Here is a 16,942-nt window from a genome sequence, read left to right as displayed (position 1 = left end):
TGTTGGCAACAGTGCTAGCTGTGCTATTGGCTGTGTTGCTAGTTTGGCTTCAGACGATGCGAGTTTTAATACTGGCTGAGCAATTTATTACAAGTACATAAAAATTCCTAACCTGAGCCCTGAGGAGTCATGAACTTTACCGATAAATATTTTGGTTCGCGAGAAAGAGCAACGCTTTTTCTGCCAGATTCTTTCGTTTTATGATATAATCGTTTATGATAATTGTCGATTGAGAATTAATCGCATGTGTTTACACGCTTCCCAGCGGCCATCTTCAAATGAAGCGGCGTCGTGATTGGTTCTACAATAAGCCAGCATGAAATCAAGCAAGAAAAATAGCACCGGTTCTATCACGAAAATCCAGCGGATCAGCCAACAGCGGGGCCTGCGAGCCATACAATTTCCAGCATAGCAGCCAGTCAGATTGCCAGCACAGTAGCACCCAAGCAATCCAGCAGGAAAAAAAGCATCGTGTGCCGCTGGCTTTAACCCGGATCTACAATAGGGTTTTAAGCCTTAAGCCATAAGAAATGGGCGAATCACAGTCGCTTATTCTTCTCGGATTCGACTGCAATTGGTCAGTTTCTTATGGCATAAGGCATAAAACACCTATTGTAGATCCGGACTAATCGAATTTAATAACATCCGTAGTTATGAAATTGGCCAATCATAGCTTTTCGTCGGGAGAATTGAATGATTGTGATTGGCCAGTTTCATAACTACGGATGTTATTAAACTCAATTAAGGGTGCCGTGTAAATGTAGTCAAGGATAAAACGATACGTGGGGGCATTCAAATGATGTTTCCGAACGCAGCTCATGCATGTATCTCTTCCACCAGTTCCACCATGGTTTTTTCCATAGTTTCCTTGTGGACTTCGACGCCATGATGGATTAGTTGGATTAGTTGTCGTCAAGTGTCGTGTTTGATCTTTCCTTATGTCGTGTTATTCGTGTTAATTTGTCCATTTGTCGGAACAATTATCATTCTCATTAATTCGCAATACTCTTATACGTTCTCTGCGTTTCCAGTCTCAATATCCAGCAGGCGCGAATAATTCCGATATGTCGGATTCAGAAGGTAATTCCATCAACAAGGGCTAAGATCGACCAAAATATAACGTAGGATGTACATAACGAGACTTATTGTAGGTGCCAGCGATGCCGGAAGCATCGGAGGAAGATCTCGGAGCATTTCTCGCAGCAGGAGTCTTTCACGAAGTTCGGGATCCAGGAGTCCGTCTATATCTCGATCACGTTCCCGCTCACCATCTGGGTGAGTACAAACTGCAAAGCATCTGATGCAGCTTGAATTGTGTACGTAATTTCATGTGTAACAGACATAGAATTCGTCGAATCTATTGACATATGTACTCAAAACTCTCTTTACTCGTAGCATAAATTTATTTTTGTTAGAAATCTAAGAAAATGTTAATTGTTTTTAATTTAGCGAGAATAGTACTAGATAAACGACGAAAAATAATATCTGTTAGACAATATAATTAAACTAATAGGACTCCTTATGAGTAAATTAATGAACAAAACTGCTATGCATTAGAGTGCAATAATAAATTTAAAACCAACATATGTTTGAACATGATTTTGATTTATTTTGAACTGTCTTCAGTACAAATATTTGTTAAAAGATTAAATATATGAAACATTAAATTGATTTCAAAATAATTTTAAGTTGATTATTGTGCTTCAGTTATTGCACTGACTTTCACAATTTTATGCAGTAAATCTTTGCTAGCAAACATCTGTCATTTTATAGTGTAAAAATGAATAGCGAGCAAAGCTTCTGACTGTGGTCCACTTGATTAGCCAAATGCTTGAACTATTTTTTGATTGATCAATTTTTTGAATGGTCTGTTCAATGTTCTTTCATTCATGGCATAGTAGGAGTAGCCGGCAAAGCTTTGCTCTATGAAAAGGTAAGGCTTCAGCAAAGAGTGAATGCTGGCTTTGTTTTCAGCGGAGTGGAGGGTCTTCACCAATGAAGCTTTGTTGTATGAAATTGCACCTTATGGCCTGATTTTGTACCAATATTACTTTAACTTTAAACAAGACTTAAAGTCAAAGTAACATTGGTGCAATCAAGCACTTAGAGAATCAAATTTGCATCCTAGTTTTTTATAAGATTCCTAATATTTTATAAGATACAATGTTGTCACTCAAATGTCTGGTTGTCTACATGTCCAATTAACTCTTCATCTTGCAAGTTATACTTCGTTTCTAAATCGTTATCCTTTATTGGGGACGATGCATGTTCTTGAGGTTTCCTTTTGAATTGAAACCTTCGAAATTTAATGAAGAAGATACTCTTATATTTATTTGTATGATCCACCAATTAATCTTTTGTCTTGCGACTTTTGATGTTGGACGACCCTAATTACAATATATACAGTTAATTCGCTAAAAAAGAAATGTATATTAAAATTTGATCTAAATAAAGAGACTTGAATGTTAACAAATTTACTGTAATTGTTTATCATTCAAGGAGTTCGTGCCAATTGATCCATATGTTCTGGAACTCATTCAGAAACTTTACTCGAGTGTACTTATGTAGCATGCTATTCTTATTTAACTCTTAAGTAGGCATACAAAATCATACAGTGATTGTTACAAAGTTGCCCTGAAACTTTCTCCTGAGGAGACTGAACACCAGATCGTTCGATTCATCTTTTACTCATAATACTGTGACTCCTTTTAAACAAATTGGAAATTGATTCATAGGAAAGAAAATGAAGAAATAAACTGGCTCTAACTCCATGCACTTACTTAAGGATTAACATTTGGTAAATATATATATAAGAAGAATAAAATGAAAAGTTATAGTAAAAAAGAATGGGTTTTTTTGTAACAATTTCATGTGAGTAAAAAAATATTCAGTTTTGTACTTTCACAAATAAAAGATATTTTCTTGCGTTTAAAAGGAAGAAAATCTTAGATATTCTATATATATATACATACAGGGTGTCTCATAAATGAGGTCGGGGCCACATTGGGGGCGTAGAATGGGTCAAGTGGAGCAAAAAAGTCTTATAACATTTTGAGATATCCGCTGTAGTTTTCGAATTAAAAAAGGAAATGTCTAAGCCAATGTGCGGTGAAGCCGCACCACGCGAATTTGTAGCACGGCCCATCGCATCTCGCTCCATAGCAAAATTAATTAATTACATCGTTTAACACACATACCTAATTGTGTTAAATAACGTGATTTATAACGATAACAAATGTTAAGGAAACGATAAGATTAAGAAATGATAAGAAAAACTTCAGCTAAATTAACATTTTTGGATAGTGTAGGCGCGATACGGTGAAACACAGGATCGCCATGCCAGGTGGCGAAGCGCTATCCTGCTCCTCGCTCCCCTCAACTCCGCGCGCCAACGACGCGTTGTTATGGAGCGAGGCGCGATGGGCCGTGCTACAAATTCGCGCGGCGCGGCTTCACCGCACATTGGCTTAGACGTTTCTTTTTTTATTAGGTGTTAAACTTAATTCCTGCCGCTCGCTGCTAGAGGGTGCTGGTTCCAACGCTGGCGAGTTTCGACGATGAAGTCATATGTCTTTTGTAGTTTAGAACATCGCTGAAAGTGATTCAATCCTCACAGATTAGATTTCTCGACGCCAAAGAGATTTTCCAATCGATTGAAAATGAATCGCGATAAGCTGTTTTTCCGACATGTGCTTCTTCACTACTTCGATCTCAAGAAAACCGCAGCTGAAGCGCATCGCTTATTATCCGAAGTGTATGGTGATGAAACTTCATTGGAAAGAACATGTACAGTTTGGTTTGAACGCTTCTGAAACGGTGATTTTGATGTGAGAGACAAATAACGTCCAGGACAGCCGAAAAAATTTGAAGATGTCGAGCTGCAAGAATTGCTTGAGAATCCAGCTCAAACGCTTTTAGAGTTATCGAAACAGTTAAATATTACTCCAATGGCCGTCTCAAAACGCTTGCATGCCATGGAAAAGATCCATAAGGAAGGGAGATGGCTGCTACATGAATTGTCAAAAAGTGCCATTTCAAATTGTTTGACTATTGCGACTTCTTTGCTTGCCAGGCAAAGAAAAAAGAGTTTTTTGTGGCGCATCGTGACTGGCGATGAAAAATGGATTTATTTTGATAATCCCAAGCGGAAAAAATCATGGGTGGACTCCAGCCAACCACCCGCTTCAACTCCAAAGAGGAATATTCACGGGCATAAGACCTTGCTGTGCGTTTGGTGGAACCAGGAAGGTGTGCTGTATTACAAACTCTTGGGTTAAAATGAAACCGTTACAGCTGATCGCTACATACAACAATTATACCGATTGAGTGACGAATTGATGCAAAAAAGATCATCCATAGCCAACAATCGACGCAAAGTCATTTTGTTGCATGATAACATTTGACCGCATGTCGCGAAAAGCGTGAAGCAGGCACTTCTAGAGCTTGAATGGGAAGTTCTCCCGCATGCAGCGTACTCTCCAGACTTGGCACCGTCGGATTACCATCTCTTCCGATCGATGCAACACGCACTTACGGACACACACTTCTCCAGTCACAACGAAGTCCAAAAATGGGTGGATGAATGGGTCGCCTCGAAAGACACCGCGTTCTACCGTCGTGGGATTGTCCTGTTGTCAGAGAGATGGGAAAAAGTAGTAGAAAATGGAGGAAATTACTTTGATTAAGGTATTCATTCATCTTCCATTCAAAACAAATTAATTTTGGAGACGAAAAAACGACAGGAATTAAGTTTAACACCTAATAATTCGAAAACTACAGCGGATATCTCAAAATATTATAAGACTTTTTTGCTCCACTTGACCCATTCTACGCCCCCAATGCGGCCCCGACCTCATTTATGATACACCTTGTATATATATGCGTGCGTGCGTGTGTGTGTGTGGATTAATTTATTTTATATATGTTTATTTTACTTACAGCTCAGAAGATGGAGATGCGAAGATAGATGAAGCAGAAGAAGTCAGATCAGGGGATGAAGAAATTGTGGAAATGGAAGAGGAACCTGAAGGTATAATAAATCGGACAATTTCTAACACTCACAAATAAAACTTAAGTGTCTCTTAAGACAATTTTTACAAATTGTTTTATAATTTTTTTTATATATGTTATGTTTTATGGTTTCAGGAGAAGACTTGGATAGCAGTGAATACGATGAGGAAGAAGAAGAAGAAGATGATGATAGGCCGAGAAAGAAAAAAAAGAAAGATAGATTCGGTGGCTTCATCATAGATGAAGCTGAAGTAGATGATGAAGTAGAAGATGATGATGAATGGGAAGAAGGCGCTCAAGAAATTGGTATCGTGGGAAACGAGGTGGACGAATTAGGACCGACTGCGCGTGAGATTGAAGGACGACGTAGAGGTACAAATCTTTGGGAGTAAGTATTCAAAATTAAAAAATGATTTTATATACTTCAATGTTTGTTTCAACAAAAATAATTCCTTAATGAACATATTTTCTAGTTCGCAGAAAGAAGATGAAATTGAGGAATATCTCCGGAAGAAATATGCCGACGAATCAATCGCCGCTCGTCGTTTTGGCGACGGTGGCGAAGAAATGAGTGATGAAATCACTCAGCAAACTTTATTGCCAGGCGTGAAAGATCCAAATTTGTGGATGGTAAAATGTCGTATAGGAGAAGAAAAAGCCACAGTACTATTACTGATGCGGAAGTTTATTACGTATCAATTTTCGAGTAAGAAATACAAATTTGAAAGATTATATCATTTTAATTATGTTAGCTGTTATATCTTATTGCCAGTTTTTAAATATCTCTCTATCTTTTAAAAATTGTAGACGAACCTCTTCAAATAAAATCCGTTGTGGCACCGGAAGGAGTTAAGGGATACATATACATAGAAGCATATAAGCAGCCGCATGTAAAAGCTGCTATTGAAAATGTCGGAAACCTCAGAATGGGTATATGGAAGCAACAAATGGTGCCTATTAAAGAAATGACGGATGTATTACGAGTAGTTAAAGAACAGACGGGTTTAAAAGCTAAACAATGGGTCCGTTTAAAACGAGGAATTTATAAAGATGATATTGCTCAGGTTGATTATGTGGACTTAGCACAAAATCAAGTTCACTTGAAATTACTTCCAAGAATCGATTATACTAGACCTCGTGGCGCGTTGAGAACAGCGCAGAGTGAATCCGAAGCATTAAAACGCAAGAAGAAAAGACGACCACCAGCGAAACCATTTGATCCTGAAGCAATTCGTGCTATCGGTGGAGAGGTTACCAGCGACGGAGATTTCCTTATTTTTGAAGGAAACAGATATAGTCGTAAAGGGTTTGTTTCATTATTATTGTATATTATTATAGTATTTACATATACATAATTTCATTTAAAATTCTTTCGTATTTGTGCAGTTTTCTTTATAAAAATTTTACCACAAGTGCTATTATCGCGGAGGGTGTTAAACCTACACTTTCCGAATTAGAAAGATTTGAAGAAGCGCCAGAAGGTGTTGAGATAGATTTAAGTGGTACGCCAGGAACTGGAACTTCTGGGAAAGAAGATCAATCTGTAGCTCACTCTTTTAGTAACGGAGACAACGTAGAAGTGTGCGAAGGTGAACTTATAAATCTACAGGGAAAAATTGTTTCCATTGATGGGAACATGATTATGGTTATGCCGAAACATGAAGAACTTAAAGAAGCTTTGGAATTCCAAGCTTCAGAATTACGAAAATATTTTACGCAAGGCGACCACGTAAAGGTAAATTTAGCGCGTTGTAGAAAACTATATTTTACACGCTAGAAAAATTCTATTTTTTCGTACATTATAATTTAATTAATCTCTAGGTTGTAGCAGGTCGATATGAAGGCGATACAGGTTTAATTGTTAGAGTAGAACAAAATAGAGTAGTTTTATTCTCCGATTTGTCTATGCACGAACTCGAGGTTCTTCCGAGGGATCTGCAATTGTGTTCTGATATGGCAACTGGTGTCGATAGCTTAGGTCAATTCCAATGGGGTGACTTGGTACAGCTAGATGCACAGACAGTTGGTGTTATCGTTCGGTTGGAACGTGAGAATTTCCATGTCTTGTCTATGCATGGGAAAGTAGTTGAAGCAAGACCACAAGGTCTTACGAAACGCCGCGAAAATAGAAATGCGGTCGCCTTGGACTCTCAACAGAATACGATACAAAAGAAAGATATTGTTAAAGTAGTTGATGGACCGCATGCTGGTCGAGGCGGTGAAATTAAGCATCTTTATAGAAGTTTTGCCTTTTTGCACTCGAGAATGTTTGTCGACAACGGTGGAATATTCGTATGCAAGACCAGACATTTACAGCTGTCCGGTGGAAATAAAACAACTTCTATTAACTCTATGTCACCAGTGGCAGGATTTATGTCACCTAGAATTGCCTCCCCAATGCATCCTAGCGGGTATGGTTTTTTATTCTCATTCTATTCTTAAAGGTCACATTCAGCGGACTCAACTGTTGTGGAACGAATCCGAGCGCTCGCTGCTATTAGTGTATTCTTTTAGATTATCCGATACCAGCGAGCGCTCACGGATTCGCACCGTAACAGTTGAGTCTACTGAACGCGACCATTGACATAGTCTTTCAAAGTTTACTTATGTGTTTTCAATCTTACAGAGGTGGTTTTGGACGAGGCGGCGGAGGTGGACGAGGAAGAGGTCGTGGTGGCGGTGGCGGTGCAAGACGCGATCGAGAATTAATAGGAACCACTATCAAAATAACAGGCGGACCATACAAAGGAAACGTAGGTATTGTAAAAGATGCGACGGAAACAACAGCACGCGTGGAACTGCACTCGACTTGCCAAACGATCTCTGTCGATCGTTCTCATATAGCAAATGTCGGTGTCCCGTCAAAGGATGGTGGCTTCAGTAGCTACAACAGAACTCCAGCTTACGGAGCTGGTGGACAGACGCCGATGTACGCACGAGATGGATCAAAAACACCTATGCACGGTTCTCAAACTCCGATGTACGAAAGTGAGTATATCTTTTCATATATATTTCTTTTATGCAGGACGAATCTTTTATGTGGAAAGCATAATCTTTTTAATTCTAATTTTACAGATGGTTCTCGTACTCCGCATTATGGTTCGATGACACCATCTCACGATGGTTCGCGAACACCAGGTCAGTCTGGAGCTTGGGATCCAACAGTTACTAACACACCCGCCAGGACGAACGATTTCGATGGATACAGTATAGAAGAGGGTGGCTCGCCTGGTTATGGACCTGGATATCCTCCTACTGGAGGACCATTTACTCCACAAACTCCAGGCACTATGTACGGCTCAGAACAAAGCTTCAGCTCATATCAACCAAGTCCTAGTCCTGCGGGCAGTGCTACCGCGAGCCCGAGTCCTGCAGGCTACGTTGCTACTCCATCCCCAAGTGGTACCGGATACACCACTAGCCCACACGGTGCATTTGCGACGCCTTCTCCATTGGGTTATAGTCCTATGACACCTGGTAAGTAATATATGGAATCTTAGTGAATAGAGAGATAGAGCTGGTTTATAATCTTTATTATAGGATCTCAATATTGCAATAATTTAATGCTATAGTATAATTGCTTTTTAACTTTTCCTGTGTTATTTACAAATATTAATTTTAAATAAAGCGCAATGATTATATTATTGTTATATTTATTTTAATCTGCTCAATTAGATTTTTTATATAATCGTATTACAATGCAGAAACAAATTTTATGAATAAGTGAAATATGAGTTCTCGAAATTTTATTTACACTTGTGCAACTTTTAACTTTTTAAATCAATCTTTTATTAAACGAAAATATACGTGGGATAAGAGTCAGAATTAGTTGAGAAAAAATTTCGGTGTAACAAATTATATTATGGACGGTATGAGATTCAGTACTTGCTCAATTCACATGTAGCGTAATTTGTTAATTCTTACAGGTATACCAGGTAGTCCATACAATCCACAAACGCCTGGTTCAGGAATAGATGCAGGTGTCGGTTCTGGTATTATAGGTAGTTCAGAATGGCATACAACAGATATTGAAGTTCGCATTCGCGATTCTCATGACGATCCTGCGCTCGCTGGACAGCAAGCAGTCATCCGAGGAATTTCGGTAAGTAATTCTGTTAATTCTGGACATAGAGTAAGGTATTATTGTGATATCGATAGTTTATGCGCGTTTTTATGATTATACTGATTTTACAAGAATAACACGTTTATTTGTGGCAGGGTGGTATGTGCACTGTTTATCTACCTACCGAGGATCGAGTAGTGAACTTAGTGTGTGAACAATTAGAGCCTGTGGTACCGTCACGTGGCGATCGAGTCAAAGTGATTCTAGGTGAAGACCGTGAAGCCGTCGGTACTTTACTTTCGATTGACAATCAAGAGGGAGTGGTGAAACTCAACACGGACGAAATAAAATTCTTGCAATTGCGGTTTTTGTGTAAAATGAAAGATATAAAACAAGGATAGAATGACGCAATAGCGTTAATAGCATGCTCTTCTAATGCGCCTTAGATGTCTAATATGTATTTAATACAGTAATTATAAATGACAGAGCACGAGCGTGGCGTAGTAGCGCACGAGACTGCTATGCCAGAGATTCTGGGTTCGATCCCAGGCAGATTGAAGGATTTTCACGCGCTCGTAGCTTCTCTTCGGTGGTCTGGCAAACCACCAAGATTATGCCAAGAGAACCTTTCAAAACTACTATTTGGAACCGGCGTTAAATTGTAGGTCCCGTATGTTTCTGTACAATTCGCGTGCGTAAAACAGGCATACATACGAGAGATAGGTCTGGTCCTGATTTAGGATATTGCGCCATTGGATTGGAATTATAAATGACAATTGTATATTATACACACATACATTTTATATGTCTATTTTTTCTCTTGTTTTATATTATAATTTATAGGGAATTGACTACAGTAGAAAAAGCAAAACATTGTTCTTTAATATTTGATCGTTGCTGACATTATTACAATTATTTTTATCAAACTGATAATCAAATTATAATTATTTTATAACATGAATTAATGCTATGTATAATACATATAAATTAATGTTATATATCATGTATTGTTATGAAATTATTTATCTATGTGATTTAGTGAATATATATGTAACAATTATGTGTATACATTATCTTGTGTAACATTTTTTTATTCTCCCATATTTTTGCCATATTCTATTTATCCTTAGATTTTTTAAATTTTTTATAATATATTTTTTTTAATATATATAATCTACATACACATATCCATTTACCTTTTTTTATTATAAATTTATGTTTATGAAGTAAGGAATTATATCTGAAGTTATTGCTTTATTAACACGAAGTAACATGCGTCTAGAAATAAAATAGTTGTGATATAATAATGGGCGCAAGCCGTTATAGGTTTGTCATTAATATTCAAGAAACCCGTGAAAATAAATCACGCGGTTGAATTTGGAATTTTTGTTTCGGAGTATGAACAAATGTTCCTTATGGTTTTTCTTGGTATTTGTAGGCTGCACCTGTGAAAGGTTTGTTGTATTTAATAAACATATAAATATCATTTAACAATAAAATGTCTAAATTTATTTAAATTTGTGCCATTTCAATATTACTGATAGGTACTTCAAGAAATGATCTTTTGGTAAAATTTATATAAGACGTAATCGCATTACTATTTACGGATTGAAGTTTTTAATGCATTTTTATTATTTATCTTATACTATTTGTGACAGAATAACTGAGGTTAAATCTTTTAAACATGGTCAAAAAACCGGTACCGTTTTATTTGAAAGAAACGATTATGGAAAGCAATGCTGGACAAACGAGGAATTTACTATTCTTAGTAGCCGGAGAATGTTTCAAGATATTTTACCTAATGTAAGATTCAAGAAGGCAGATTTTCTAAGAACTTTGTCGATTTAAACTATGTTATAAAAATTGAAACAGTATCTTATCATTTTTAAAAGTAATAAAAAATTTAAGAATTTGATTCCTAGAGAATGCATTTTTTTATTCTTTGAAATTTATTAAATTTATAATGAAAAAGATCTATATATTTTGGGATTTCAATGAGAATGTCTAAACTGTCTAAAGGATTTCAGTCTTCTATAATGAAGAGTGAATGTCCTGCTTAAAGATAAGCATACATAAATCTTTTTAAGGGTGCGTTCTATTTCAAGCATAATATGTATAACGTATCATTTTATTCTCCTTTAATATTCAGTGAACAACAAAAATAAGATGATACATCATGCGTATCATACATGAAATGGAATGCACTCAAGATTTTCCTTTCCGCCAGGTGAATGTCATCGATCCTCAGAATGACCAGTACATAGCGCACCTTATGGACTATTTTCACATATGCCTCGAAAGCGTACGGAGGCTGTCTGTTGGCAAAACGAAGCATTTGATGCTGAAAGCTCTGGCGGATACTCTGGGCGGTTATTTGCGAGTCTACATCCTCCCCATCACAAGGCACTCATATTACGCGGGTAACATCAAGTATCGTAACGCGAAGATGCTGTTCGATCTTTACGACGAGCTGAAGCTATTTCTTCGGACCAACGGCGCTGGTTGGTCAAATCCTAACAAGGATTTTACAAATGTCAGGATCCCTCCTATTATAATTACACCGCCGAAAACGTCGGTTGCCTGTAACGGACTTATCACGTATTCGTCGTGTAAGTGTGACTGTTAATCCTTTGCAATCCAAAAAAATGAAAAAAAGAATAGATGCATATTAAATATGTATTACTTCAATACTTAATTTTGTAAGCAATAAGCATGACATTTTATAAAAGCGGAAAACATAGTTGTGAATTTCTGTTGATTGAGAAAATATTTACCTGTAAATCTAATTGCAAATTGAAAACTGCATATTGAACTCATCTCGATTTAAATCTGATCAGAATCTTGAAAATATCAGTCTAATAATTTGTTGCTTTTTCGAATAAATGAGTATAGCTTTTGGACATGACGCTGGTAATTATCGAAGTTTCACGTTCAGAAAAAAGAAAAGGTCTATAATGAAGCAGAGACATTCGAGACGTGCAGTCGATGGTGAGAACGAAGGAACGAGTTTAATTTGTGTACTATTATATAGTTTAACGATACTTGTGTACTATTTTAGTATTCCATGTGTCTGACATACGAATGAAAGCTAAAAGTAGTGCCATCGCTATTTAAGAAATATTAAAAAAGAAATTATTTTTGTATAAAAATTTGTAATTTACATAATTAAAATTAAATTAATATAATTACCTATTCTATAAAGAGAGAGAGAGAGTAAAGATGAGGTTGAAACAATTACTGTTTATATGAAATTTGCAAACATTCTTTACGACAGCTGAGCAATTCTATATCACAATTTATTTTTTATTTTAAACGCCACAGATTAATATCAATTATTACTCGACTTTATTTTACCAAGGCTATGGCAACGAGGCTATGACAAGCGAAGTTATAATACCCCTCCCGTTTCTCGATAATGAAGCAGAGCCTAACAGGTAGTTACCAAGTGGTAATTTTTTGAATGCCTTGGCGATCAAACAGCCTCAACACATTATTTTCTGTCTAGCATCGCGTTGCCCTTCAAAACCGACAGCCTACAATCATTGTACTCGGAAAAATCAGCTTTCGCCCTCGTCAAGTACTATATCGCCAGCGTAAAATGCATCACTTCACGATCGAGCACGAAAACGCGATTGCGAGCATTCAACAAGGACTTTTACGCCTGGTTGCAACAATCTGTACGTCGTGAGCAAGTCATTGATGAAATAATGATATATATATATATAAAATAAATTATATAAAATATTCGGGAAAAAAGTATAAACTTTAATATACGTTAAAAAAATCATGTTTTATTCCTCTTTTCTATTTTTTTATTTTATAACTGTTGACGCGGTTGCTTGAGATTAATTTTGAATGTATAACGACTAAACAAAATATTTTTCGCATTCCAGATACGCCGACACTTAGACGACGAGAAGTGGTATCCAGCATTCGGTGGTGTCCTTCGAGTACTGGCTACTTTGCGAGAAACAGGTAATATTTTATGACGGTCTTTCGTTGCCTGCGATTCGCCGTGTTTGAAAATTAACGAGACCATATGTTATTCCGTTTAAGCGTTCGTATAGCTAAGAAACTGCAGTCCTCTGCAACATTTCTCTGACCGTGTTCGCGCAAATTCATGTGCAATTTCATCGTGCGCTTTCAAGGGGAGTAAAATATAAACGCATGTCCATTAACCCTTTGATGCATTTCGAAGATCAAAATGACTGTGTATTTTGCTTCATATAATTTTCTTATCACGCATATAGGTTCTCGAAATGTTTTGCTTTATTTTATAGTTATGAAATATTAATAAATAGTCTTCTAGGTTTTGTATTTGAAATATTAAAATAAAGAGAAAGTTAATTAATTAATGGAATTATCGATTTAAAAGTTGTAATTCTTAATATATTTATACGCAATAACATATAATACACCGGTTTTTTGAAAAAGCATATATAAATACGCGGGTTATTTTGTGTTTTTTTTCTCACAAATGACTTTATAGTATATTTTTGTGACTTGATGTCTTATAATTAGATATTGGGGGCGATATTATGAAGAGCAGAACAAGTGGTACTTATCAAGTTATGCCCAAAGTAGGTATGGAACGTACGAGTCAAACGGATGGGAGCGCGTCGTCATTTTACAAAGGAAAGGGAGAAAGTAGGTTATTTCTTCGCGTGAGACAACACAATTTTTTTCCTTCTCATCTGTATCATCTTAATAACTACTTTCTAATTATTCAAAGCACAATTAAATTGTAAAATGATTAAATTCATACCGATTAAATTCAGAGAGTATAATGACGCTTGGACCCACGGAGCTCGTGATTATAGCAATAGTATCCGTACTGGTGATATGGTTGTTGGTGGGTTTGAGCTTAGTGTGCTACAGATTTCTCACTAAACCTTCCGAAGGCTGTCCACCTTGTGAATCAAAGACTACACCGTAAGTTTAGGCATTGCTTTCTTTTGCTTATTTTTTTTGCATCGCACCTGGCTTACTTCAAATTATCTATACTAAATATCTATATTTATATAGATATTTAGTATAGACAATTTGAATTATTTAGTATAGATAATTTGAATTGGTATATTTTAAGTTATTGGAATTATTTAAATTAATTATTTAAATAATTATCTATTTTTTATTATATATTTTAATTTTATTATATGTTTTACTATATATAGATACTATATATTTTTTAATTTTATATATCCTAAATTTATTATATAATATTTAAATTTATTATTTAAATTTTGAATCTTCTTGTTTTTTTTGCAATTTTTGGGAGAACGACTGCTTGGAAAACGCTGCAGCGACATTCAATCTGTCCTTTTTTCTTTAGATTCGCAGTTCTCTATGAAAATTCAGACTATTGCCAGCCGGATACGTGCCCCTCGAAGTTGCATAAGGGCGTGGTTGAAAAATTGAAGGAATGGTGGAGAGATAGGTTTGGACGATGCCCAGGAGGATGCCAAGAGCATGCGGACGAGGAACGTTGCTTGGCTGAAATCAGTTACAGCAGCAAAGACATTGTCAGCGATAGCAGCAAAATTTACTCGTGGGCTTATTCTTATTACATTACTCTATATTATTTGCATTAAAATAATATTTTTTTTATCCGTATTAGAATAGAAATTTTATAATTATATTGATCTCTGATTAATATGAATTAATTATATCGCGTTGTATTATTTCGATTTCAATTTTACATCGAAATACTTTATTTTTTTTACAGGAGAAAGAAATACACTAAATCTACATCAGCTCCACAATTAGGAATGTCCAGAAGTCGCATGGTTTTTAAAGTAAATGATTATGATTTTTAGTTTATTATTTATCATACTATAGCTGATATGGTAAGCGTATAAGCGAATGTGCTTTTGATATTTTTAATTGTGTGTTACCATTAATTATTATCTTAGTAATCAAGAAATATTTCGAAACATTGCAGTAGTTACAATGTTACTGGAATGTTTCTTGCATACTGGAATAGACTTCAAGAAATTTAGTTTAACATTATTTTACACGGAAAGAATGGTTCTGTTAAGTATCTAAAATTTTAATTATTACGGATATAAATCTGAAAATACAGTTTTTTTAGACCATCAAAATAATTATGTAGAACGCTTAAGCATTGATGATGATGCTGCAAAAACTTTTAACATTCCAGCAACCAGTTTGAATGCTCTACGTAATTATTTTAATGGTTCAAACAAAATTATTTTTAAATCTTTTTGTAGCTAAATTTTTAAATACTTGAACAGAACCGTTCTTTCTCTGTAGCAAATAGCTATCTATTTTATGCTATTTTTATGCGATTTTTGTATAATTACGAATTTGATCCACAGCACAGCGTCTGCTATAGTTCCGAAGGATCGACCACCTATTCCGACAGTCCAGCCAAGCTAAGATAACAATTAGAAAATAAATAATGATTTTGAATGTGGGATACGAAAGTATATAAAAGGATTGTATTTCTCCTTTAAGATGTACCATTTAACTTTAGGATATTTCTATTATTTAATAAAAAATAAAACTCAATAGACACACAAAACTTTCTAATTCCGCACGGTCGCATACGTGCGGCATTCACAAGAAGAAACGCGAAGATTATTTTGCTTCACGCCCTGTCAGGCCATTAATCTAATTGCATTACAGTCGGCCGCGCCGAAAACTCACCCCTGATGTTTCTTCACTGCCAGCTTTTCTTTCCCGCGATCACATGCGCGCATTTAGCAACTTCTTATTCTCTGTACCCCGATTCTGTAACTCTTAACGACAGTGTCGGTATATCATTATATTATTTTTGCGCAGTTACATGAAAAAAAACCTGGCAATGGCAACTTAACGATCTCGAACTGTCGTTAAGATCCGGTTTCACAAATAATAAAATTAACTTTATAAATCTCAGTTTAATTTACTATATGGTAAGTCGAGGGAAGATGCCATGTCGGGTAAGACGCCATTTGTTAATATTTTCCTTTAATGTTTATCCTTAGATTAGCATTAGTGGCGCTCTCGGTTTATTCATTTGTAAGCCAGCGACGATATGACATTCGTTCGTGTTTATTTTCAAAGATTGTGAATTTATCGAGGTAAATTGAAAAAGTACTGTTCTGTTAACATTTTACACGAAATTTAGAATTCACATTAATCTTTTGTAGACTTTATTTCACAAATACGTAGTGGATTACATTGAAGTTTAGTATCAAGAGAATTTTTTAACTTCTTATTATTTTGGATGGCACATGTTTTTGATAGAAATTTCTGATAATATTTTTTCTAGTCGTGTTGGGGTAAGATGCCATTTGTTAATACTTTCCATGTTTATCCTTAGATAACATTAGTAACGCGTTCGATTTGTTTATTTGTAAGCCAGCGACGATATAACACTCGCTGTTCGTGTTTATTTTCAAAGATTATTAATTTTAAGAAAAAAATAATTCTTTATTTTTGGAATAACTATAGTCTCTATTGTTGAGAAGAATAGCTGTTGATAACAATTTTTATTCTTACAGATCATGTATTGTGTTGTATTTAGTTGTGATGTTAGAGTATCTTACCCTAGGTTTTGTGACATCTTACCCAATAGGTTGGGTAAGATGCTACTTCATAAGATTTTTATTTTTTTACTGCAACGTAAAAATCTTATGAGATACATGTATGTGTAACTAAACCATAATAAATAAAACTAATCAAACTTTTCATTGGTTTTATATTATTTTATGTATCGATAACGGTTAAAAATATATCGCGATCCAAAGTTAATTATGGCATCTTCACCCGACTTACCCTATAGGGAAAATTTCCGCGTATTTTTGACATTTCTTTATTAAAATAAAATGTATGTGTGCAAGAGGACTTTCTATTCCAAGTTCA

At 35.6% G+C, this 16,942-nt stretch overlaps 2 protein-coding genes across 2 annotated transcripts; both read left to right on the top strand.

Annotated features, from left to right (window-relative positions):
* Positions 1-858: 858 nt before the first annotated feature.
* Positions 859-9,939, top strand: Spt5 (Transcription elongation factor subunit Spt5). Its single transcript, XM_018511886.1, has 12 exons — positions 859-1,080; positions 1,152-1,275; positions 4,941-5,029; positions 5,146-5,398; positions 5,484-5,716; positions 5,818-6,316; positions 6,397-6,745; positions 6,832-7,421; positions 7,637-7,998; positions 8,086-8,487; positions 8,937-9,112; positions 9,229-9,939. The coding sequence occupies exons 1-12, from the start codon at positions 1,065-1,067 to the stop codon at positions 9,472-9,474; spliced, it is 3,339 nt and encodes a 1,112-aa protein (XP_018367388.1). The 5' UTR covers positions 859-1,064; the 3' UTR covers positions 9,475-9,939.
* Positions 9,940-10,364: 425 nt separating this feature from the next.
* Positions 10,365-15,513, top strand: LOC108763939 (uncharacterized). Its single transcript, XM_018511900.1, has 12 exons — positions 10,365-10,527; positions 10,732-10,876; positions 11,301-11,682; positions 11,966-12,061; positions 12,432-12,507; positions 12,579-12,750; positions 12,967-13,048; positions 13,595-13,720; positions 13,852-14,005; positions 14,406-14,621; positions 14,799-14,868; positions 15,412-15,513. Exons 1-12 carry the CDS (start codon positions 10,472-10,474, stop codon positions 15,475-15,477), a joined length of 1,641 nt encoding a protein of 546 aa, XP_018367402.1. The 5' UTR covers positions 10,365-10,471; the 3' UTR covers positions 15,478-15,513.
* The last annotated feature ends 1,429 nt before the right edge of the window (positions 15,514-16,942 follow it).

Source organism: Trachymyrmex cornetzi, unplaced genomic scaffold (assembly GCF_001594075.2).
Source record: "Trachymyrmex cornetzi isolate Tcor2-1 unplaced genomic scaffold, Tcor1.1 scaffold112, whole genome shotgun sequence".
Taxonomy (NCBI): domain Eukaryota; kingdom Metazoa; phylum Arthropoda; class Insecta; order Hymenoptera; family Formicidae; genus Trachymyrmex; species Trachymyrmex cornetzi.
The sequence above is the reverse complement of the archived record's forward strand: the minus strand, read 5'-3'. Positions and strand labels throughout refer to the sequence as shown.